At 40.0% G+C, this 25,497-nt stretch overlaps 2 protein-coding genes across 9 annotated transcripts in view; one reads left to right on the top strand and one right to left on the bottom strand.

Annotated features, from left to right (window-relative positions):
- GDAP2 (ganglioside induced differentiation associated protein 2) overlaps positions 1 to 20,116 on the bottom strand; it is an 84,760-nt gene extending 64,644 nt beyond the window's left edge. Inside the window, exons 1-3 of one of the 3 annotated variants that reach the window (XR_010840699.1) lie at positions 19,534 to 19,743; positions 3,527 to 3,769; positions 2,454 to 2,593 (exon numbers count right to left, since the gene is read on the bottom strand). Coding sequence is in view for 1 of the 3 variants with exons in the window: in XM_059043623.2 (XP_058899606.1) it covers positions 2,454 to 2,593; positions 3,527 to 3,702 (316 nt within the window). In the remaining 2 variants the exon portion in view is untranslated. Of the gene's footprint in view, positions 1 to 2,453; positions 2,594 to 3,526; positions 3,770 to 19,533 lie in introns of all 3 variants that reach the window. The other 2 variants (XR_010840696.1, XM_059043623.2) reach the window with 2 other exon arrangements.
- WDR3 (WD repeat domain 3) overlaps positions 19,247 to 25,497 on the top strand; it is a 51,164-nt gene continuing 44,913 nt past the window's right edge. The window contains exons 1-3 of one of the 6 annotated variants that reach the window (XM_067034091.1): positions 19,247 to 19,878; positions 23,376 to 23,583; positions 24,573 to 24,782. In XM_067034091.1, the coding sequence (XP_066890192.1) occupies positions 23,413 to 23,583; positions 24,573 to 24,782 (381 nt within the window). In that variant the 5' untranslated portion in view covers positions 19,247 to 19,878; positions 23,376 to 23,412. Of the gene's footprint in view, positions 20,200 to 23,375; positions 23,584 to 24,572; positions 24,783 to 25,497 lie in introns of all 6 variants that reach the window. The other 5 variants (XM_059043593.2, XM_067034098.1, XM_067034085.1 and 2 more) reach the window with 5 other exon arrangements.

Consider the following 25,497-nt stretch of genomic DNA (forward strand, 5'->3'; position numbering starts at 1 on the left):
AACAACAGCACATGCAAAATTGAAAAGGAGCTGGATGACAAGGCAATGAGAGATCAGTCTGGTTCAAGTACATTGAGGAAGGTAAAAGGGGACCTGGAAGTAAGTGAGTGAGACCTTACAAGAACTTGGAGACCAGTTTAAGGAGTTAGGACTTAAAGTGTAATGAGAGGCCACTAAATGGTTTGAAACAGGGGAGTAATAAGGGATTTACAGTTTAAAAAGCAAATACTTACTACATGTGGAAAACAGATTCAAGTAAAGAATGGTTGTAGGAGACCAATTGGGAGGGAGGCAATGGCTGTAGTCCAGGCAGGGGATGACGCAGCACAGTCTAGGCTGTAAGTGGTGGTAATACAGAGAGATTCAAGATCTATTTAGGGCTTGATGACAGACTTTATGTGGGGAATAAGGAAGAGGAAAGTGTTAACCTTAAAGTTTTTTTGAAAAATGGAGGAGATGATAATGCCATTTTACTGAGACAGCAAATTCTTATGTAAAAAGTGTTGTCAGACTGGGCTTCCCCATCCTGAACTTGGGTAATTAATGTTTTCAACTTACTGCAAGACTTTTATATTCATCCCTGTTGATTTTTTTCATTTCTTTGGCTCATACTTCCAGTCTGTTCAGATATTTAAAAATCTTTAGTCTATCATCCAATGTCTCCTGTAAATCCTCCCAGCTTCTTATCATCTACAAATTTGGTAAGTTACACTTTGTAATCATTTACTAAGTTGTTATTAAGCATGTAAAAAGAGGACAGAATTAAGTACTCAGCCCTTCAGTGCATCCTTAATAATCTCTCTTCAGGTTGGCACTGGTTCATTAAGCAATACAACTGAGGAGTGTATCTAGCACCAGCAATAACACTGAACACTGAGGATGTGCTTAGCACTTAATGTCCATTATTTATTTATTCTTCATGAAATTAATTTTTTCCATCCTCAAATACTCATTGAGCTCTTGTTATGTGTCAGGAACTGAGGTAGAGACTATTATCATCCCCATTTTAGAGATAAGGAAACTCAGGCTCAGAGGTGAAGTAACTGGTCCTAAGTAACACAGTTAGTAAAGGACAGAGTTATAATTTGAACCCCAGCTTGGAAACCTTCCAAACATATGCTGCTAAAAATTGAGTTTTTATTTTGTATACTTAAATTTTATATTTTTTTAATTCATAAGTCCAGCTCTAAGGTGTAAGTGAGCGTGCACACTCATTAGCAATTTTCCCAGACCAGTTTCTCTGTTACTTATATCAAAGAACTTCTCAGTATTATCTCTAATACATATTATAATTTCTACATATTCTTCATGGCATCATGTTTTTAGTTAAACTGAGGGCTTTTTCCCACATCTACCCTCACAAAGTTCAGTTTCTTGATCAGATAATACAATTCTTCTCTCTTTATCTCTTCTTTCATGGTCAGCATTATACATGATCCCGTTCAAATTCTAATATCTTTATTATGTTAGAAACCAATTGTTTGTAGAAGTCTAAGAAATGAAGATTTTTTTATACAGGTGGGATTTGCTGTTTACATTTTTTTTTTTTTTTTTTTTTTTTTTTTTTGGTACGTGGGCCTCTCACTGTTGTGGCCTCTCCCGTTGCAGAGCACAGGCTCCGGACGCACAGGCTCAGCGGCCGTGGCTCATGGGCCCAGCTACTCTGCAGCATGTGGGATCTTCCCGGACCAGGGCACAAACCTGTGTCCCCTGCATTGGCAGGCGGACTCTCAACCACTGCGCCACCAGGGAAGCCCCTGCTGTTTACATTTTAAGAAAAATTGCTGTATTTCAAAAATATTTTTTATAAAATGGGATAATTGAATTTCAAAATATTCCCTTTGCACACAAATAATAATAACAAAAAGTTGCGAGGTTAGTAATTTAAGAAAATAAATGCAAATAAGGTAAACAAGATTCTGAACAAACAGGACTCCTCCTGTCTCCAATTCCAAAGAAATATTCCCAGAAGAAGAATGTTCTGGTTTAAAAAAAAAAGGAAAGTACACAATTAACCCGGAATGCACTTGGTTTTTACCAGTAAGTCAATTTCATTTCAGAAGTGTGACACTCTATGTCCAGGAGGTATATAAAAAAATTCTGTCAATATCAAAACTCAATAAAAAATTTTCAGTTTAGACAAAGAATAGTTGTTTTATAAGGCTTATCAGTGCAAGACATTATACAGCCAAGAAAATGTTACCAAAAAGCTAACTGGCTATGATGACTGTCATTTTAAAATTCAGGAACACGACAGACGGGTTTTACCAAGTAAAGTCTCAGCACTCAGCTTCTAACACATTATAGGTTTTTCAAAGGCTGTATTTATTTAGTTTGAACAACAACAAAAGAGCTACATCTACGTAGTTTCTCACTTACACATAAAACATACTTCTTCAAACATCAAAGTAAATGTTTCCTAAGCACTAACATACCTAAGAAAATTCACTCACCTCTAAGTTTCAGGAGGTCCTCCTTCAAATCAGGCCCTGCAAGCATGAAGATACTTTCTGACACAGGATTCTTATCAGTAAGACTTTCATTGCTGGTATTCACAATAGCTGTACAGTTCAGTAATGCCACATCTCCTTTCCTGAGGAAAATAAATAAATAAGAGCAAGTGTGGGGAAGAGGAGACAGGTAAGAAAGCTAGTTTCTAATTGTTTCAAAACATTCTATCTTCACTTCCTTCACAACATTGGTTTTACCAGTTCACAAGCTTAAGTAATAGTAAAAAGTTGTTCCTGATTCAGAAAAGCTAATATGGCATCTCAGATAGACCTTGAACGCAATTGCTATAACCCTGAAACCCACAAAACCATCATGTCATTCCTTTGCTTCTCATGTAAGAGATGTGTGTGAGATGGGGAGTGACAGCTAATGGGAACAGGACTTTGGGGTGATGAAAATGTTCTAAAATTGACTCTGGTGACGGTTGCACAATTTTGTGAATATACTAAAAACCACTGACTTGTACAATTTAAACTAGTGCATTTGTATGGTATATGAATTACATCTCTAAAGCTTTTTTAAAAAACAGAAAGGTACTACTACTACTGCATGCAACAACACAGAGGAACTTTCAAATAATTGTGCTGAATGAAAGAGGCCAGACTAAAAAAAGAGTACACAATCCCATTTATATACTCTAGAAAATGCATACTAATCTATAGTGACAGAAAGATGAATGATCGCTTGGGGATGTTGAGGCAGGGAGGGGCAGGAGAGAGGGATTACCAAGGGACACAAAAAAACTTCTGGGGTGATAATTATATTCACTATCTTGATTCTGGTGATGGGTTCATGGGTGTATACATGTCAAAATTTACCAAACTGCACACTTTAAATATATGCAGTTTATTGTATGTTAATTTTGTCTCAATAAAACTGTAAATGTGTATGCAAAGTAATATTTCAATAATGCAAGGGTTCACAAAGAGTTTAGAAAAAATTATCAAAAAAAGAAATTAGAATAAATTATGAGAAAGTATTATTATATCATGATATGATTTAACCAAGGAATTACCAGAGAACCACTTTTCCATTGATATCCTTATTGTAAAGAAAAGGTGATCTAATAGTCTCTTCCTGATATGTTTCAGCTGCAGTATCAGAAGTAGTTAATTGTTCTTCACAAGAATTGCCCCAGCTTGGTAGTGTATCCACATCCACAAATTGGGAAGGTGCACCCAAGGGATCCATGGAATGGGAACTTCAGCTTGTCTTTTCCCAAATTCCTCAGCAATTCAATATTCACTGTAGACTTTAGCTTAAGAGAAAAGAATCATTTTAATAGAGAAACACAGGTATTATTACTTTACTTCTATTAGAGTAAAAAACAAAACTCTGCTGTGAAATGCTCCAATAGTACATTGTGTGATTATAGTCACTTAAACAGTCCATTAAAAAATCAAACGTACAGCAATGAATTGCTATGGCTTTTTTAAACCAGGAAGAAAGAGGGATTATTTAAACACAAATTATTGGAGCTTCAGTCGGATCCCAGGGAAAGGTCTGGAGTTGGCAGAGTGAAAACAGCCTGAAGGGGTTAGTGCACCACAGCTAGCCGGGAGGGAGTCCAGTTGAAGTCTGGAGCTGCCGAAGAGGCAAGAGACCTTTTCTTCCCTCTTTGCCTCCTGGTTCGCGAAGAGAGGGGTTTAAGCGCGCCACTTAAAGGAGCTCCAGAAACGGGTGCGGAGCTACCGAAGAGACAAGAGACTTTTTCTTGCCGCTTTGCTTCCTGGGGCGCGAGGAGAGGGGATTAAGGGCACTGCGTAAAAGAGCTCCAGAAACAGGCACGAGCCGCGGCTGTCGGCACGGACAACAGAGACGGGTGTGGGACCCTAGGGTTGCTGCTGCCGCCACCAAGAGGTCTGTGTGCGAACACAGGTCACTCTCCACACCTGCCCTCCTGGGAGCCCGTGCAGCCCGCCACCGCCAGGGCCCCGTGATCCAGGGACAGCTTCCCAGGGAAAACGCATGATGCGCCTCAGGCAGGTGCAGCGTCACGCCGGCCTCTGCAGTCGCAGGCTCGCCCCGCATCCGTGCCCCTCCCTCTCCCCGGCCTGTGCCAGAGCCCCCGAATCAGCTGCTCCTTTAACCCCGTCCTGTCTGAGCGAAGGGCAGATGCCCTCGGACGACCTACACGCGGAGGCAGGGCCAAGGCCAAAGCTGAACCCCAGGAGCTGTGCGAACAAAGAGGAGAGGGGGAGGTCTCTCCCAGCAGCCTCAAAAGCAGCGGATTAAAGCTCCACAGTCAACTTGAAGTGCCCTGCATCTGTGGAAAACCTGAATAGACAGCGAAATATCCCAAGTTGAGGAGGTGGACTTTGGGAGCAAGATATATTATTATTTTCCCCTTTTTTCTTTTTGTGAGTGTGTATGTGTGTGCTGCTGTGTGAGATTTTGTCTGTATAGCTTTGCTTTCACCATTTGTCCTAGGGTTAGACCAACCCATTTTTGGGGGGTTTTTTTTTAATAGAAATTTTTTGTCTTAATATTTTTTTATTTTAATAACTATATTTTATCCTACTTTATTTTGTCTTCTCCCTTTCTTTCTTCCTTTCTTCCCTACTTCCCTCCTTCCTTCCTTTCTTCCTTCCTTCCTTTCTCCCTTCCTTCCCTCCCTCCCTCCTTCGTTCCTTTCTTTCCCTTATATTTTTTTCTCCCTTTTATTTTGAGCTGTGTGGATTAAGGCTCTTGGCGCTCCAGCCAGGTGTCAAGGCTGTGTCTCTGAGGGGGACAACCAACCTCAGGACACTGGTCCACAACACACCTCTCAGCTACACGCAATATCAAACGGCGAAAATCTCCCAAAGATCTCCATCTCGACACCAAGACCCAGCTTCACTCAAGGACCAGCAACAAACAGTGCTGGACACCCTATGCTCAACAAAGAGCAATACAGGTCTCCAGACCCATCCATTAGCAGAGAGGCTGCCTAAAATCATAATAAGGCTACCAACATCCCCAAACACACCACCAGATGTGGACCTGCACACCAGAAAGACAAGATCCAGCCTCATCCTCCAGAACAGAGGCACTAGTCCCCTCAACCAGGATACCTACTCAACCCACTGAACCAACCTCAGCCACTGGGGACAGTCACCAAAAACAGTGGGAACTACAAACATGCAGCCTGCAAAAAGGAGACCCCAAACACAGTAAGATAAGCAAAATGAGAAGACAGAAAAACACACAGCAGATGAAGGAGCAAGATAAAAACACACCAGACCTAACAAATGAAGAGGTAATAGGCAATCTACCTGAAAAAGAATTCAGAATAATGACAGTAAAGATGTTTCAAAATCTTGGAAATAAAATAGACAAATTGCAAGAAACAGTTAACAAGGACCTAGAAGAAATAAAGAGGAAGCAAGCAACAATGAGCAACACAATAAATGAAATGAAAAATACTCTAGATGGGATCAATAGCAGAATAACTGAGGCAGAAGGACAGATAAGTGACCTGGAAGATAAAATAGTGGAAATAACTACTGCAGAGCAGAAGAAAGAAAAAAGAATGGAAAGAACTGAGGACAGTCTCAGAGACCTCTGGGACAACATTAAACGTACCAACATTCGAATTATAGGGGTCCCAGAAGAAGAAGAGAAAAAGGGACTGAGAAAATATTTGAAGAGATTATAGTTGAAAACTTCCCTAATATAGGAAAGGAAATAGTAAATCAAGTGCAGGAAGCACAGGGAGTCCCATACAGGATAAACCCAAGGATAAACACGCCAAGACACATAATAATCAAACTGTCAAAAATTAAATACAAAGAAAACATATCAAAAGCAGCAAGGGAAAAACAACAAATAACACACAAGTGAATCCCCATAAGGTTAACATCTGATCTTTCAGGAGAAACTCTACAAGCCAGAAGGGAGTGGCAGGACATATTTAAAGTGATGAAGGAGAAAAACCAACAACCAAGATTACTCTACCCAGCAAGGATCTCATTCAGATTTGATGGAGAAATTAAAACCTTTACAGACAAGCAAAAGCTGAGAGAATTCAGCACCACCAAACCAGCTTTACAACAAATGCTAAAGGAACTTCTCTAGGCAAGAAACACAAGAGAAGGAAAAGACCTACAAGAACAACCCAAAACAGTTAAGTAAATGGTAATAGGAACATACATATCGATAATTACCTTAAATGTAAATGGATTAAATGCTCCCACCAAAAGACACAGACTGGCTGAATGGATACAAAAACAAGACCCATATATATGCTGTCTACAAGAGACCCACTTCAGACTTAGGGACACTTACAGACTGAAAGTGAGGGGATGGAAAAAGATATTCCATGCAAATGGCAATCAGAAGAAAGCTGGAGTAGCAATTCTCATATCAGACAAAATAGACTTTAAAATAAAAACTATTACAAGAGACAAAGAAGGACACTACATAATGATCAAGGGATCCATCCATGAAGAAGATATAACAATTGTAAATATTTATGCACCCAACATAGGAGCACCTCAATATATAAGGCAAATACTAACAGACATAAAAGGGGAAATCGACAGTAACACAATCATAGTAGGGGACTTTAACACCCCACTTTCACCAATGGACAGATCATCCAAAATGAAAATAAATAAGGAAACACAAGCTTTAAATGATACATTACACAAGATGGACTTACTTGATATTTATAGGACATTCTATCCAAAAACAACAGAATACACATTTTTCTCAAGTGCTCATGGAACATTCTCCAGGAGAGATCATATCTTGGGTCACAAATCTAGCCTTGGCAAATTTAAGAAAATTGAAATCGTATCAAGTATCTTTTCCGACCACAAAGCTACGAGACTAGATATCAATTACAGCAAAAGATCTGTAAAAAATACAAACCCATGGAGGCTAAACAATACATTACTTAATAACAAAGTGATCACTGAACAAATCAAAGAGGAAATCAAAAAATACTGAGAAACAAATGACAATGGAGACACGATGACCCAAAACCTATGGGATACAGCAAAAGCAGTTCTAAGAGGGAAGTTTATAGCAATACAATCATACCTTAAGAAACAGAAAACATCTCGAATAAACAACCTAACTTTGCCTAAAGCAATTAGAGAAAGAAGAACAAAAAAACCCAAATTTAGCAGAAGAAATCATAAAGATCAGATCAGAAATAAATGAAAAAGAAATGAAGGAAACAATAGCAAAAATCAATAAAACTAAAAGCTGGGTCTTTGAGAAGATAAACAAAATTGATAAACCATTAGCCAGACTCATCAAGATAAAAAGCGAGAAGACTCAAATCAATAGAATTAGAAATGAAAAAGGAGAAATAACAACTGACACTGCAGAAATACAAAAGATCATGAGAGATTACTACCAGCAACTCTATTCCAATAAAATGGACAACCTGGAAGAAATGGACAAATTCTTGGAAATGCACAACCTGCCGAGACTGAACCAGGAAGAAATACAAAATATGAACAGACCAATCACAAGCACTGAAATTGAAACTGTGATTCAAAATCTTCCAACAAACAAAAGCCCAGGACCAGATGGCTTCACAGGCAAATTCTGTCAAACATTTAGAGAAGAGCTAACACCTATCCTTCTCAAACTCTTCCAAAAGATAGCAGAGGGAGGAACACTCCCAAACTCATTCTACTAGGCCACCATAACCCTGATACCAAAACCTGACAAAGATGTCACTAAGAAAGAAAACTACAGGTCGATCAATATCACTGATGAACATAGATGCAAAAATCCTCAACAAAATACTAGCAAACAGAATCCAACAGCACATTAAAAGGATCATATACCATGATCAAGTGGGATTTATCTCAGGGATGCAAGGATTCTTCAATATATGCAAATCAATCAACGTGATACACCATATCAACAAACTGAAGGAGAAAAACCATATGATCATCTCAATAGATGCAGAGAAAGCTTTTGACACAATTCAACACCCATTTATGATAAAAACCCTGTAGAAAGTAGGCATACAGGGAACTTTCCTCAACATAATAAAGGCCATATATGACAAACCCACAGCCAGCATTGTTCTCAATGGTGAAAAACTGAAACCACTTCATCTAACATCAGGAACAAGACAAGGTTGCCCAGTCTCACCACTCTTATTCAACATAGTTTTGGAAGTTCTAGCCACAGCAATCAGAGAAAATAAAGAAATAAAAGGAATCCAAATAGGAAAAGAAGAAGTAAAGCTGTCACTGTTTGCAGGTGACATGATACTATACATAGAGAATCCTAAGGATGCTACCAGAAAACTACTAGAGCTAATCAATGAATTTGGTAAAGTAGCAGGATACAAAATTAATGCACAGAAATCTCTGGCATTCTTGTACAGTAATGATGAAAAATCTGAGAGTGAAATTAAGAAAACACTCCCATTTACCATTGCAACAGAAAGAATAAAATATCTAGGAATAAACCTACCTAAGGAGACAAAAGACTTGTATGCAAAAAACTATAAGATACTGATGAAAGAAATTAAAGATGATACAAATAGGTGGAGAAATATACCATGTTCTTGGATTGGAAGAATCAACATTGTGAAAATGACTCTACTACCCAAAGCAATCTACAGATTCAATGCAATCCCTATCAAACTACCACTGGCATTTTTTACAGAACTAGAACAAAAAATTTCACAGTTTGTATGGAAACACAAAAGACCCCGAATAGCCAAAACAATCTTGAGAACGAAAAACGGAGCTGGAGGAATCAGGCTCCGTGACTTCAGACTATATACTACAAAGCTACAGTAATCAAGACAGTATGGTACTGGCACAAAAACAGAAATATAGATCAACATAACAAGATAGAAAGCCCAGAGATAAACTCATGCACATATGGTCACCTTATCTTTGATAAAGGAGGGAAAGATATACAGTGGAGAAGAGACAGCCTCTTCAATAAGTGGTGCTGGGAAAACTGGACAGCTACCTGTAAAAGTATGAAATTAGAACACTCCCTAACACCACACACAAAAATAAACTCAAAATGGGTTAAAGACCTAAATGTAAGGCCAGACATTATCAAACTCTTAGAGGAAAACATAGGCAGAACACTCTATGACATAAATCACAGCAAGATCCTTTTTGACCCATCTCCTAGAGAAATGGAAATAAAAACAAAAATAAACAAATGGGATCTAATGAAATTTAAAAGCTTTTGCACAGCAAAGGATATCATAAAGAAGACAAAAAGACAACCCTCAGAATGGGAGACAATAGTTGCAAATGAAGCAACTGACAAAGGATTAATATCCAAAATTTATAAGCAACTCATGCAGCTCAATAACAAAACCATAAAAAACTCAATCCAAATATGGGCAGAAGAACTAAATAGACATTTCTCCAAAGAAGATATACAGATTGCCAACAAACACATGAAAGAATGCTCAACATCATTAATCATTAGGGAAATGCAAATCAAAACTACAGTGAGATATCATCTCACACTGGTCAGATTGGCCATCATCAAAAACTCTAGAAACAATAAATGCTGGAGAGGGTGTGGAGAAAAGGGAACCCTATTGCACTGCTGGTGGGAATGTAAATTGATACAGTCACTATGGAGAACAGTATGGAGGCTCCTTAAAAAAAACTACAAATAGAACTACCATACGACCCCACAATCCCACTACTGGGCATATACCCTGAGAAAAGGATAATTCAAAAAGAGTCATGTACCAAAATGTTTACTGCAGCTCTATTTATGATAGCCAGGACATGGAAGCAAGCTAAGTGTCCATCAACAGATGAATGGATAAAGAAGATGTGGCACATATATACAATGGAATATTACTCAGCCATATAAGGAAATGAAACTGAGTTATTTGTAGTCAGGTGGATGGACCTGGAGTCTGTCATACAGAGTGAAGTAAGTCAGAGAAATACAAATACCGTATGCTAACACATATATATGGAATCTAAGAAAAAAAAATGTCATGAAGAGATTAGTGGTAGGACGGGAATAAAACACAGACCTACTAGAGCATGGACTTGAGGATATGGGGAGGGGGAAGGGTGGGCTGTGATGAAGTGAGAGAGTGGCAGGGACATATACACACTACCAAAGGTAAATTAGATAGCTAGTGGGAAGCTGCTGCATAGCACAGGGAGATCACCCCTTTCTTTGTGACCACCTAGAGGGGTGGAATAGGGAGGGTGGGAGGGAGGGTGACGCAAGAGGGAAGAGATATGGAAACATATGTATATGTATAACTGATTCACTTTGTTGTAAAGGAGAAACTAACACACTAAAATACTTATACTCAAATAAAGATGTTAAAAAAAATAAACACAAATTATTTTCAAAGAATTACAGTCATTTAAATAATCACATGGCCCATCAATTCTACTTTCCAGAAACACAGGACTATTCATTCAACACTTATTGAGTGTGTGCTATTGACGGCGTAGGGGGAGTGTCAGGTGCTGCAAGAGATACAAAGATAAATAATATGTACAACTTAAAAAGTTCAGTCTAATACGGAGGATGAGAAGCAGGGAGGTTACTGCAATCAGGTAGTAAGAGATAAAGGTCTGAACTATGTAGAGAAACAGATGGAGAAGAAGGCATAGATTTGTGAGGCAATATACAAAGGAAAAATTAACAGGATTTGACAATTTATAGAATATAGTATATGAGACACCGATGTGGTATAAGGTTGGTTGTACAGAAATGTAGAAATTAGAAGAGAAGGGTGATAGGAAGACACGTAGTGTCAAGTACCACAGAAACTCATGGGAAATTTAACATGATACTTCATTTGGCAATAAGCCAGATAGCTATTTCAGTACAATGGTAGATTCGTTCATTCAATAAATCTTTATAAGCAGCTATTTATTATGTGTCAGGTATTGGTCTAGTTACTGGGGACACAGTGAATAAGACAGAGCAAGTCCCTACCCTTAGAGAGCTGATGCTTCCTTGAAAGCAAATGAAAAACGATAAACAAACAAGCAAGCAGGTATCTAATAGAACGACTGGAGGCAGTGAGTATTATAAGAAAAAGGTTATATCTGAGCAGAGAGCTAAATAAAGTGAGAGAGCAAGCCATGTGAAGCTCTGGAGGGTGCGTCAGGCAGAAGGAATGGCAAGTACAAGTCCAAAAGGGCAGGGAGGAGCTTGGTCTATTCCAGAAGAGCGTAGAGGCTGGTTTGGCTAGAGTACAGTGAGCTAGGTAATGAGTAGCAGGTGATGAGGTTGGTGAGCTAAGGAAAGGCCAGATGATCTAGTTTGTAAGCCATGATAAGAAGTTTAGATCTTAATGTAAATGAGGGTAAGCTATTAGAGGGTCCCTATAAGGATAATGACGTAATATAAATATTTGAAAAGATTACTCTAGCTACAGTGAAACTGAGTGGGGGCAAGAGTAAACGCAGAGACCAGTAGAAAACGACTGGAGTAATCTAGGTGATAGTGATGAAGGTGGTGAGGAATGGTTAGAATTGGAATGAATTTTGAAGGTAGGGTCAACAAGACTTTCTAAATGCACCTGAGGGGGTGAGGGAAAAGAACAGAATCAAAGGTTACTCCTAGATTTCCTGCTTGAGCAATTAAATAGATGGTAATGCTACTTATAGAGAAGGAAAAGACTGGAGTAGGTTGCAGGTGGAGTAATAATCAAGGTATTTTTTTCCTTATGTTTTTGCATGTGTTAGTTTGAGATGCCCGTTATATGCCCAAGTATGTATATCAAACATGCAATTGGCTGGCTACATGAGGGTAGAGCCCAGAGGAGAGGTCAGGCTAAAGATATAAATTTGGAAGTCTCAGCATATGGATGGTATTTAAGACCACCAAGAGAGAAAATGCAAATAGAGAACAGATCCAAGGATTCAGTCCTAAGGCCAAATTTAGAGGCTGGAAAGAGGAAAAGTTTAAAAAAAAAAAAAAAAGAGAGAGAGAAAAGCATTGATAAGAATGGAAGGAAGATCTGGAAAGTGTGGTACCCTAAAAGCCAAGTGAAGAAAGTAATTTTAGAAAGAAAGCTCAAGAGCGATCATCTAGGGTTAAATGCTACTGAAAGGCTGAGTAAGGACTAAGAACCAATTAGTCGGTTTGGTAAATTGGAGATCGCTGGTAACAATGAACATACGTGAGAGCAGAGAGATAATTAGGGAATGACAGCTGATATGTGAACTTCCTGAGAAGCTTTTTTGTATGATCCTAATGTTTGTTAAGAGTCAAGAAGAAAAAGCATGCCCTTCTATACCTAATTTCCTGCTGTTTCTTGCTGAAAGACATGGGATACTAATTGGAATGAACCATGGATTTGACACAATATTCTAATTCCTGCACCAACACTGTGTGGTAGGAAATGTGCTCATTTATATAACAATTTCAGAAAGGCCTGTAGTTCATACCAGGATAAAATTGTATCAGAGGATTATTCTTATTTGTTACTAAGTACTCCTTTGATATTATTTTGAAATAAAGAAACTAATTTTATCTAGAAGTTGGTGTTTAGTCCATCCAATTGGCCTTTGAAACTAGAGGCAACCACAAGTCCTGTTGATCTGTTCACAAGTATTCAGCCTGGAACTGGACAAGCTGAACAGAGTACAAGTGAAGGCCACACTCACTGTCTATGGTTGAACCGCCTTGAGCTCAATGGAATGACACCCTGCAGAAATTCATAATTTCAAAAAATTATCCACAGGTTTTTGGTGACAACTCATGCTGAAATTTCTTAACCATAATATTAAAAAGTCCATTAAAAACAAACAGTTTTCATTCTGCAAACTTGAATGTCAAATTACAGGACAAAATCACTTCTTTAAAATAACTTTTCTTTCCAATTCTAAGTAATACTCACTTATAGAACATTTGAAAGATACCCAAATGTAGTGCCTACCTTTTTCTGTGATAGGTAAAATCATAAGGTATGTACAATTTTGAATCGTTTCTTTAGTATTTTAAGGTAAATATTTCCATATGCAATTACACTTTGAGGCAGAAGCAGAATGGTAAAAGCTTGGGCTCTGTTATCAGAAGGCCTGAGTTTGGGTTGAGGACCTACCACCTAATAGTCATATTATCCTTGACTCTAAACCAGAATTTTCTTATTTCTAAAATAGGAGTAATGTACTACTATGGTTATTGTGAGAATTAAATGATATAATCTGTATTAAAATTGTACAGCAGGGACTTCCCTGGAGGTCCAGTGGTTAAGACTCTGCCTTCCAATGTAGGGGGTGCAGGTTTGATCCCTGGTTGGGGAGTTAAGATCTCACATGCCTCTCCACCAAAAAATCAAAAAAACATAAAACAGAAGCAACACTGTAACAAATTCAATAAAGACTTTTAAAAAATGGTCCATATCAAAAGAATCTTTAAAATAAAACTGCATAGCAGAGTACCTGGCACCGAGCAAGGCACAATAAAAGTTATAACTTTCTCAGAGCCAATGTGAAAGTCACCTGCACCACTGTTGAGATAAAGAGATGTTTTCATGTGTGGCAAAGACCAAAACACTCACTGTCAAAGACTCTCTAACGAGCATCAGATAAACCAAAAACAAATTGGTGAATTAAGATACACCCTTTATCTCAATGTCTGCCCTTGTAATGACTTGTTAATGCCTAACACCTAGATCAAGCCTACATCTGTTTTCTCTGATCTGCTCCTGTGCCAGTAGGGGGAAAAAAACAAATCAGAAGTTATCCTCTCTGCTGTCAAAACAAATACATGGTTTCCTATGTTAGCTTGGCCCTCCATCAACACTAACAGAAAATTGTTTTGAGTCATTCTTGGATGACTCTATGCTATTCCACACAGCATCTGTGATAGACAGCCTCCAAGATGTCCTTCAATGATACCTGCCTCCTGATATTAATGCCCTTGTGTAGATGCCTCCAATAATGAATAAGGCTGGCCAGTGTACCCAACTGGATATTGCAGAAATGACAGTGTGTGACTTCCACGGATGGATCATAAAAGATATTATGGCTTCTGGCATGCTCTCTTGGACTGCTTGTTCTGGGGAAGTGAGCTCTCGTGACATGGGGACACTCATGCAGCTCATGGAAAAGCCCCTATCAGGAGAAACTGAGAGTTCCTGCCAACAACCAGCATGAATTGCCAGACATGGGAATGAATCACCTTGGATCCTCCAGCCCCAGCTGACATCTTGACCACAACCTCATAAAACCCTGAGCTAGAACCACAAGACTAAGCAACTTTTGAATTCCCGACCCATAAAAACTGTGAGGTAATAAATGCTTATTTGCCTATTATGTCCCAGGCATTCATTCACTCAAGCACTGTTAAATGCTGGGTCTCTGTCTAATGGAAGAGATAGCCCCACAAAAATCACACAAAGATATAATCATAGAAATACATACATAGTTAAAATCTGTGATAAGTGTCCTACAACAAAGAAGGGGGGAGCTATTTAAATTGAAGAGGCAGAGAATGTCTCTTCCAGATAGAGTTGAGACCCAAAGTAGAAGAGTTTTACAGGCTGCGGAAAGGGTACATCTGGGCGCCTTAAGGCAGGAAAGAGCCTAAGACACTAAAGGAACAAAAGAAGGCCAACTGTGGAAGTCACAGTGAACCACAGGGTATTAGATATGTTACAAATATGCTTTCTAATCCTTAAAATAATCCTGCAAAGTAGGTATCAGAACACTTATTTTACAGTGAGGGCACCAAGACCCAGAGGTTCAATTACCAGCTCAAGGTAACAGAACTAATAAGTGGTACCTTGAGATCCAAATCAAAGACCAGCTGGCACTAAAAACCGTGCCATTTCCATTACATCATATCACATTGCCTTCCTCCTTTCCTGATTCCCTGAGAAAAGAGAAGTCATTGTTCAAATTATCTTAACTTCTCTCCAACTCAAAATGTCTCTATCTTCACTCACTCTTTTCAACTTCCAAGTGATTTTCAGGTATATTCCACACTTTTAAGCCTGCCAAATCACCTTCATTTAAGCATTTTACTGCACCTGACTAGCTTTCCTCTAAGAGAATGTAATAACATCAAGTATCCCTTCACTACACCTGATCTCTCCTTCCCCTGAGTCTCTTACTCTCAAATTTTTTCCCTACCCCATTTCTTCAGAATACCAACAAACTCCTCTTTTCACCATTTAACTTTAAGAGTAATCTGTTTTGAGCTCTACTTCCTTTTCCTCCATTTATTCAATCCACTGCAGTTCTGCTTCCACCTCTATAACAATACTAAAACTGCTTTTTCAAGGTCAACAATAATTCTCCAAATGTCAAGTCCAAGAGCTAATCAAATTTTAGCTGAATCCACTATTGACTATTCCCTCCCTGAAACTCTATTATCTTCTCCGACAGTACACTCTGGTGGTTCTCCTATATGTCCAACCACACCTTGTCAGTATAGTTTGTTAGATCTTCTTCCAAGATCTTAAAAGTCATTGTGACACACAAGATACTGAGTGTTAAATGGGTAATAGGTAATGTTCAGAGCTCTTACTGTACAGCAAAATTTAATGGCATTATATGAAGGTGTCATGGCATTTAACAATGAATTATTTTCAGCTCTATCTCTAAACAGAAATGTATTTTTCTCATCAAAAAGAGATTTAAATCTCCCCCTACCCCAAACACACACACACCTTGGCAATAAAGCAAATGGAGCAGCAAAGCCAAGCTAGGCAGGAAAATCTGATCCCTGATCCTTAAGGAACAGTGGTTCTTAACATTCTTGGAGTCACAGACCGCTTGGAGAATTACATGAAATATAAAAACCCTTTCATCACCCAAATTGTGACTACATGAGCTCATACAAGCACAGGTCTGGAAAAAAATCTGAGGGGTTTCCCAAACTCAAATTAGGAATCCCAGTGATAGAATACAGAGTGCACAGGTAAGGAAAGGAGGAGGGGAAGGCTACAATAATCTACAGCTTTAGCCAGAATTTTGGATAACATTAAAGAGGAGCAGGACTTTCCACCGAAAATCAATTGATCAGTTCTGTATTTTGAACAGGTTCATAAGCAAACACAAAACCTTAGTAAAAACGCTCCTGAAGCAAGACATTTACGTCCCAGGATCTCAAAGTTTACATGTAACAAACAGAAGATTGCAGAATCAGGTCTATTTCCTTAGCCATACTATCTTAAGGGTTATCTTCAGTACCTCCCTAGATGAGGATAAAGAGAACCCACTATGTATCTTTTACAATTCAAATTAGTAATGAGTATATAACAGTTCTTATTACACTGTAGCTCATCTTTTTTTTTCTCAAAATCTTGTTATCTTTTAGTTTAAGAAGTCCTCCAAATAGTGCTTTATATGATTAATTGGATTGGTTAGAGGGATTAGACTTTTATTGTTCAAGACAGGACAGAATCAGGCAGAACATCTTGGATCACTGTCTCAAAAAAATCTGATTTTTTATCTGAATAAAGAGAAAATGATATCATTTAAAAGAGAAAAGAACTTTAAATCTGTTTTCTTATTCTTCAAAATGCTTACATTGATTAGATAGGCCTGGATAGAAGTACAAAGAGAGCTGGTCCATGCTTTTGACCTCCATTCATTACCAGCTCTATTTCACTGTTTTTGTATAAATTATAGGTTTACCATTCTTTATGTCTTTATGTCTTTGTATTTCAATATTTTAAATTTCAAGGTTCTTAGATATTTCTGCACAATACCCCTATCCCAACACCAAATCTATTATATTTAAGAATCATTCTATGCAAATAGAAAGAATGACTTTTTCTTTTTAGAAAGTTACTTAGATGGAAAAACAAATGGAAGCAGTCAAATATGTCAACAATAAATACAGTATAACAAAAAGATTTCTAAGTTGTGTCAATAACCCAGGTCAAATTTAACACCATCATTCAAAACCAGCCAAACACATGCTCTCTCTAATGGTGAGTTAGTAGTACCACCTTCATATTAAAGAACTTTACTATGTTTCGTCTATCGACGTCTAAACTGAAGATGATTCCTGTGTCCTGGTTTACATGTGTGTGAGTGGCAGGTTCTGGGTCTGCTGTGCTGTGTCGTGACTGTCAGTGTTTCTCTAGTTTTGCAGTAACGCCGTGTTGTTATTTACGCTCTGACAGACTGTCACGTGGTAGGTTCTTCCTCAGGAACTCAATTTAACTATTATTTATTAATATATCATTGCCTTTGAAATGCTTCTACTGGCACAACTTATTGTTAAAGTTTTAAATCGGAAAAAAAAGAACTTTACTACGTTTCAATTATAAAATTAATATTGAGCAATTCTGAAACTTAAGAAACTAAGGTTATGCTCTTGAAGTAGTGCATTGGGAAGTTATAAGATGCATTATCTTAGCACTCAATCGAAGTTGCTTACAACAACTTTCATTAAAATTATTTTTTCTGGGAATTCCCTGGCGGTTCAGTGGTTAGGACTGGAGAGAGAGCAGGTTCGATCCCTGGTCAGGGAACTAAGATCCGGTAAGCTGCGCGATGCGGCCAAAACATAATAATAATAAATAAAACAAAATTATTTTTTCCATTTGTGATTGTCCTTTCCCATAATATTTAATAATGTTAAATTAATTTTTAAAGATAAAATCATGACTCATTCTAATACAAAAATAAACATGGTGCAAGATTTTATTTAATTAGGGCTTCCCTGGTGGCGCAGTGGTTGAGAACCTGCCTGCCGATGCAGGGGACACGGGTTCGTGCCCCGGTCCGGGAAGATCCCACATGCCTGCGCTCCGCAACGGGAGAGACCACAACAGTGAGAAGCCCGCGTACCGCAAAAAAAAAAAAAAAAAAGATTTTATTTAACTCGCAAAGGAACCAGCCAGATGGTTGATAAAGGGAGTCCCAAAATTGGGCTCATTAATAGATCAGGAATACTGAAATGAATGTACGTGAGGCAAAACTTCCACTCAACCTCTAAAAGACATGTAGAATCTTCAGGTCTACAGATAAAATGACTTAGTATTGACAGAAGTTATCTACAGTTTATACAGCTGTGAAATAACTTTCTTAGAATTAGATAATACAAGGGGTGTCATCGAGATGGAATCTAGACTATGTATTAAAGCACGTTTTTTCCTCATATATATACACATTTTTTCGTATATTAGCCATACACGCTCACCTAAATGCTCCCTTCCCCATCAAACTTAACTGAAGTAAGTCTGTTGCCACAATTTCCTCCCTTGTCATTCATCCAACCCACCGTAGGCTTGTTTCCAACACCTACACTGTTACATCTATTTACAACCTGATCATATCCATTCTCTACCCTTATCATTTTCTTGAATATGGCAGACTAGGTGAACATGTCTTAAAAACTCAAGAAACGCCTGAAGAAAATCAGGTAATATAGACAAAAGTCTATTTTCTAAGCTGGCTGCAGCTATCTTGAAGGCACAGGCTTATTTCTTTTATATACCTATATGTTAGCTTTAATCTTCCACAGCTACAGACATCAGAACTCCTTTCTAAACACTTTTATGGAGCCCAAGAATAAAATCGTACAAAACTGCAAGAAAGAAAAGCTAATTCCCACTTGGTGACCGAGCACCTAAAGCCTCAATTACCAAGCAAGGAGGAGTCAGCCCTGGTCACTTCCCCCTCTGGCGACCAAGAAGCGGAAACCGAAAGCCAGACCAATGTCACTCCAGGGACTGCGGAGATCCAGACAACTCAGCATCCTGGGCTCAGCGCCTACCCAGCCCTGATTCGAGCAGCTCTCGGTCCGTGAAACGCCCAGTCCACACAAGCGACCACACAAACTCGACTCCTGCACCCCAGGGCGCGCGCCTCCCCAGGGGCTAGAGCACCACTGTCCCTTGTGCCAGGGTCTGCCTATCCTCTATCTTCTGGTGGGTAACTTCTCCCCGACAGCGCCTCGGGCGAGAGGAACCAGACCAACAGCGGAGGGGGGGAGCGCCAGGCTCATTTTTGCGGAGAACTGACAAAACCAGCCCTCTATGCCCGCACCCCCAGCCCTGGCCGAGTCCAGTGCGCCTTCCGCCGCGCCCCCGGCCCGCTCCGCCCCGCCTTCCTTCCCGGCCTGCGTCCCGCCTCTCACAGCATTCCGGCGGTCCCATCCGGGAGGTAGGCACGGCGGGTTAAGTTCCTCGTGGAAAGCGGCCGAGCGGCATCCCCGGACAAGCCCTGCCAGGAGCTCGGCGGTAATGCAGCCAAAGCCCCAGGTTGCTGGAAAGACCAGCTGCAGGAGCCCGGGCAGGCGAAACACCGCCTTCCGCTCCCGGCCGGCGCTCACCAATCAGAGCCCAGCTCCTACGTCATTTCCCCCAGAAGGCAAAGGGAGCGTCGGGCGGAAGAGGCTCCTTGAGCGGACCCGGAAGGGGTGGGTTCGAAGGGCGGGTCCAATCAGCCCGGATCCTCGTGGAGGCCAAGGTAGGCAACGTAGGTACGCGGCTGACGAGCGCTTTTACTCCGCTCCTGGGGTTTGTTTGGTCCTGGCTGAGGCCTTCCTGGTGCTAGCAGCGGGCGAGGTAGGGGGATTTGGGGCCAGTCTCGAGGGTGGAGGGGCACCTGGGCCACTGCGGGAGCCCCACCGGCGTCCCCGGGAAGCCGGACGCGGACACCCGAAGCTGGCGTGTGCGGTGTTGAGCTCCTTCACCCGGCGCCTGCAGGGCTCTCCTGAGGATGGTCTGGCAGCGTGGTGGGTGTGCGGAACCCCCACTTCACCCTCTCCTGACTGAAGAATTGGTTTAGGGACATCTGACAGGTCTGTTCCGGCGGTCCAGCCTTTCAGCGCATCATAGAAGCATATTTTCGGGGGCTGTGGGTTAAGAAGCAGGGATGGTAGGGGCATAGAGGAAGGTTAGGTCGTGAGCTCTCTCCGAAAAGCGTCATATACACACATGCATGTGAGACACAAGTGACCAGTACCAAGATGTCTGGAAGATCGTTGAAGTTTTGAGGTAATGGAAAAGGCTTCGAGAATTGGACTAGCCCCAAAGGAAGTGGGCCTCAGAGGGTAACACTTAGGTAGACGGGCGAATGCATGTTATTCTAAGGGGGAGGAACAGTTTGAAGAAGGCAGGTGACAGGACAAGGAGGGAAACCAGCTAGCCTAACAAAAGTTTATGGGAGAACTGAAGAGGAATAGATAGGTTGAGTTCTTGCGAACTGCACACTGTTTAGCTCTTTAAAGGGTTTTGGTGTAGAATTAGTGCGTTTGAAAAGATTAGTCAGGTAGTATTAATGACTTAAAAGAAAAGAATGAAAAACATGGAGGTGGAGGTGCTGCATAGTGCAGGAACCCAGTGATAAAGAGCTGGAACAGAAATAGTGGAAAGAGAGAAGAGGATCCTCCTTCAGAGAAACAGGTAGAAGTTTCTGACAAAAGAGAGGACGGAGGCAAAGAGAACTAGTGGTTAAAAGAAGAAATTTTGGAGTTTGGTTTGTAATCTCGCTTTGGCACTTAAAACCAGCTGAATGACTTTGAACTAGCTATTTCACGTCTCTGTGTCTAGTTTCCTTGTCTGTAAAATAGGGATAAGAATAGTACCTATCTTGCAAGGTAACTGTGAAGGATCCTTTTAAGCACTTTACATGTATTAACCCACTTAATTAATTAATTATGATTAATCCAGTTAATAAATATGAAATTAACTGCATGTGTTTACTCAGTTATTTACATTTTAATGTATCAGTTACCATATAGTAAAAGCACTCTTTCAGTATTGGCTGTTTAAATAATATTAACGAGCCAAAGGTTACTACAAGGTTTTGAGCCTGAATGGCTTGGAGAGCTGTGTGTTTTAGAGTCAGAAAAAAATGAGTAGGGTTCAGGAAGCAAGGTAGGTTTGGTTTTATACACGTTAAATGTGATAGTGCAAGGTGTTCGGATAGGGATGTCTAATAAGCTCTTGGAGCTATATAATTAGTATTCAGGTATGTGGGCCGGACTGGAAATAGGGATGTGGTGGGCCCCTGGGCCTAGGCATGCTGTATGAAGTCTCCAAGGAAAATACTATGGTAGATGGTGGAAGACTACCATGAACAGCAATTACAGTTAAGGAGCTGGGGCCAGAGGAGTAAGATGAATTGGTAAAGAATTGATCAAATGGCCCAGGTTAAGAGCGTTTTTGCCATGTTAATATTATCTTCCCTTCATTTTTAACTGGCTTTATGTTGGTTCCTAGGAGAAGAAAAATGAGGCCTGTAAGTGGTCATTAAAAGAAAGTATTAGTACCGGCATTGAATATTTTCCTGTTAAAGTAGACTAAAACATCAGGTTGTAATAGAAAGAGACCCTGTAGTGTTAAACCAAACTAACTGAACCACCACCAACAACAAACAAAAACAGCTCCAGAAGAAGGCGGTAACTTCTGTTTAGTATTCTTGTGTTTTTTAAGTTGCACCGGTGTTTGAGGGAATACCTTTCACATATCCATATTAAGAGCAGACAAGCTTAATTTATCTCCTTCACCAGTTGTCTCTTATGGTAATCAAGTGTTTTCAGTGAATTTGATTTATTGCAGTTGTTAAAACCAAAGCTGGGTCCACCCGCCTGTGGGCAGTCAAACCAGTCTACTGACACCAGGTTGTGGTGAAGGAAACTGCAACATTTATTGCAGGGCCCTCAGGAGAAGGGGAAGCTGATTCTCAGAAGACACCCCTTCCCAACACTGGCTTTCAGGGAAAGGTTTTTAAAGTCAAGGTGAGGGAGAGGGGGTGGGGCATGTGATCAGCTGTTGGGCATTCTTCTGATTGGTTGGTGGTGAGGTAATTGGGAGTCAGCACCATCAACCTTCTAGTTCCAACTGGCCTGGAGTCTACGTGCTGGTGGTCAGCATTCAGGTAACTTCTCCCACCTGGTTGGGGCTTCAGTATCTGCAAAACAGCTCAAGGATATGGTTCAGAATATTATCTCCATAGCCCTTGAGGAGGAACCTAAAGATCCTTGATTTTGTTTAATGGCTAAAACTATTTTTATTTTGTCTTGCTTGATTCCTTTGTTTCTGCATTTTCTCACTTCTCTGATTACATTTGCTCTTTGGAACTCGGGGAAGGCTTAGGAGGCTAAAGGTTTTCTACTAATGGGAGGCAGGTGGGGCGAGGGGTGGGGGGCGGCGGTGGTGTCTGACTTGGGAAGGCCCTGTAGTGTCCTGCTCGGTTACACAGGAACTATGGCAACTTTGAAAAATAGTGTGCCAAGTTGTAGTGGTAGTTTTTGTGTGCCAAGGGCAGGTGGCTGCCCTGCTTTGGAAATCCAGGACAGACCACATATTAGTTACAGTAGTTTTCAAAGCAGGGAACCGCAGCAGCAGCATCACTTGAGAACTTGTTAGAAATGAAAAATCTTGGGTCCCACCCCAGACCTACTGAAGCAGAAATAGGCCCTGGGGATGTGCGGTGTAGGTGGTTCCCAGCAATTTGTTTTCATAATCCCTTGGGTGATTTAGATACATTCTGGAGTTTGAGAGCCACTGTGCTCGAAGGTAAGTGCCACAAGATCAGGGTTTTTGTTTTGCTCAACACCATATCTCTAGCGTCTAGATCAGTGCCTGTCTCATTATTAGTAGGTTTACAATAAATGCTCACCAATAAATATTTTCAGTCTTAGGCTATCCGTCTCCGTGTAAAAACTTTTATGGTAGTTGAATGGGCAGAAGCAAATTGTTGAGTTGCCAAATGAGACCAAATGTCAGAATTTGTGAGGTGGCCATGACAGTGTGACCAATCCAAAACTTGAGGAGTGAGAGATTACATGTTGAGTCAGCGGTGAATAATAAATGGAGATGTGTGGGTATTTTATGTCAGTAATATATTCAGAGTAAATGAAGGTTAAGCAACCACACAGGTCATGTACTTTTAACCGCATGATACACAGTTGGTGTTTGCCAGCCTAGCAGAACCAAGGTACCCAAAGAACTCAGTTTTCTTTGTTTGCAGGTGCAGCTGCCTCACTTGTGATATCAGATGTTAGAACATGGGTCTCACCAGGCAGTACCTACGCTATGTTGCCAGTGCAGTCTTTGGCCTTATTGGCAGCCAGAAGGGTAATATTGTCTTTGTGACACTTCGTGGTGAAAAAGGACGCTATGTGGCAGTACCAGCCTGTGAACATGTTTTCATCTGGGACTTAAGGAAAGGAGAGAAGGTACGTGAGAAATCACCTAGATTGATATTGATTTATGGGTATTTGAGGGTGGAGGCAGAAGTGGGAGAGCTCTGCTTTGTCATGCACAGATTTTTTTGTTTTATGTGTGTGCCTCTAGAAATTTTTTTTTCCTTTGGGTCTAGATAGCCAAGTATCACATTCTGTTGTGCTTTTCTACACTATATTCTGAAAACCACAACCAAATGAGCTTACCTCTTAGGTATTTATTTGTAGTGATATTTACAGGTAATTATTTGTAATCATTATTCCCACATGTTTGTTTTTCTCTACTTTACCAGTTCTCCATTTTTCTAGTTCTTCTACTTGCCCTAACCACTAGTTATAGAATATTAAGCATTTAAAAGGAATATTGCTATGTTGACTGAATCTTTTTCTTACTTATGCAGATGAGGCCCAGCGGTTGTTAAACTAGCCTTTGATATTTTGTATGACTCTGAATTCCCAAGCCTACCACTTCTGCCAAACAAAATACAGGCATTTTGATCTTGTCCACTCACTTTGTGACCTCCAAGAGGTTAATACTTTGATACTTAGTGTCCCCCAGAGTCCCTTGGGGATACATCACTGTAGCACTCCAGTGCCATGCAGGTTGGTGTCTGGGATGGGGCTCAGTTAAATCAAGGATGTGTTTATAACCCTTTATGGAAAATCATTTGGTGTTGACATAGAATAAGGACTTAGTAATTTATTCCATTGCCTGGGAAATTTTGGCATGTATTATGCTAATGTAGAGCTTTGGAGAAATAGTATAGTATAGCTTTACCTTTTCTTGAATGTTTCATTACCCAGTACAAATAATAATTCCTATATTAAAGAACTTGAGATAGAGTCCAGAGTCTCATTATTATTCATAAGAGCGATTTGGAATTATTGATGCTCTTAATTTTACTGCGCCTGATTATTTCCACACTTTTTCCTTGATGACATGCTTAACTCCTCTACATTGTTTTTAATTCTTATTATTTCAGATTCTCATCCTTCAGGGGCTTAAACACGAAGTCACTTTCTTGTGCCCCTCCCCAGATGGGCTGCACTTAGCTGTTGGTTATGAGCATGGGTCTATCCGAATCTTCAGTCTTCTGAGTGGAGAAGGAAATGTGACCTTCAATGGACACAAAGCAGCAATCACTTCCTTGAAGTATGATCAGCTAGGAGGCAGGCTGGCATCTGGGTCCAAGGTGAGCCCTTGAATTAGGTGCCCGGACTTTAATCTAGAGAGGAGTGTAAGGCTGCTGCTGAAGCAGGTTATTCACAAACATTGTTGTGTGAAACAGTGGGCACTCGGTGTACAAAATAGTATATAGATGGTAGAATAGAGTGAGAAGGATGGATATGAATTGGGTGGTTCATTTTGTTTCCAGTCAGATTCACTGATAAAAGACTATTAAATACAGGAACAAGATGAGGATGCCCATGATAGTTACTATGTAACATCATTGTGGATATGCTACCCAAAACAGTACAAAAGTTGGGGGCACAAAACAAATTGGAAAAGGAGAGTCAAAATGATGATTCTTGGCCATTCGTTTTGGTAAAATTGGTAGCTTTCCTATATCTCAGTCATCAGAAAATAGAATGTAAATGATTCCATTTACAAAAGTATGTTAAGTAATGGACACAAAAATACTGTGAAGCTTTACTAAAGAATGTAACAGAAAACTTGAGTGAATAGAGACACAAACCATGTTCCTGAATGGCAAGACAAAGTATTGAGAAGATGCTCGTATGTTCTAATTAGTTTATACAGATAAAGCAATTTAAAAATCCCAAAGGTCTTTTTGTTGTGTTTTTAGAATATGACCAAATGATTTAAAAGAATATATGGAAAAACAAATGAATAATAAATAGCAGAATTTTGGGAAAAAATAAAACGGTTTCAGATTTCTTTTTTCA

The sequence above is a fragment of the Kogia breviceps genome, chromosome 1 (assembly GCF_026419965.1).
Source record: "Kogia breviceps isolate mKogBre1 chromosome 1, mKogBre1 haplotype 1, whole genome shotgun sequence".
NCBI classification, from domain to species: Eukaryota; Metazoa; Chordata; class Mammalia; order Artiodactyla; family Physeteridae; genus Kogia; species Kogia breviceps.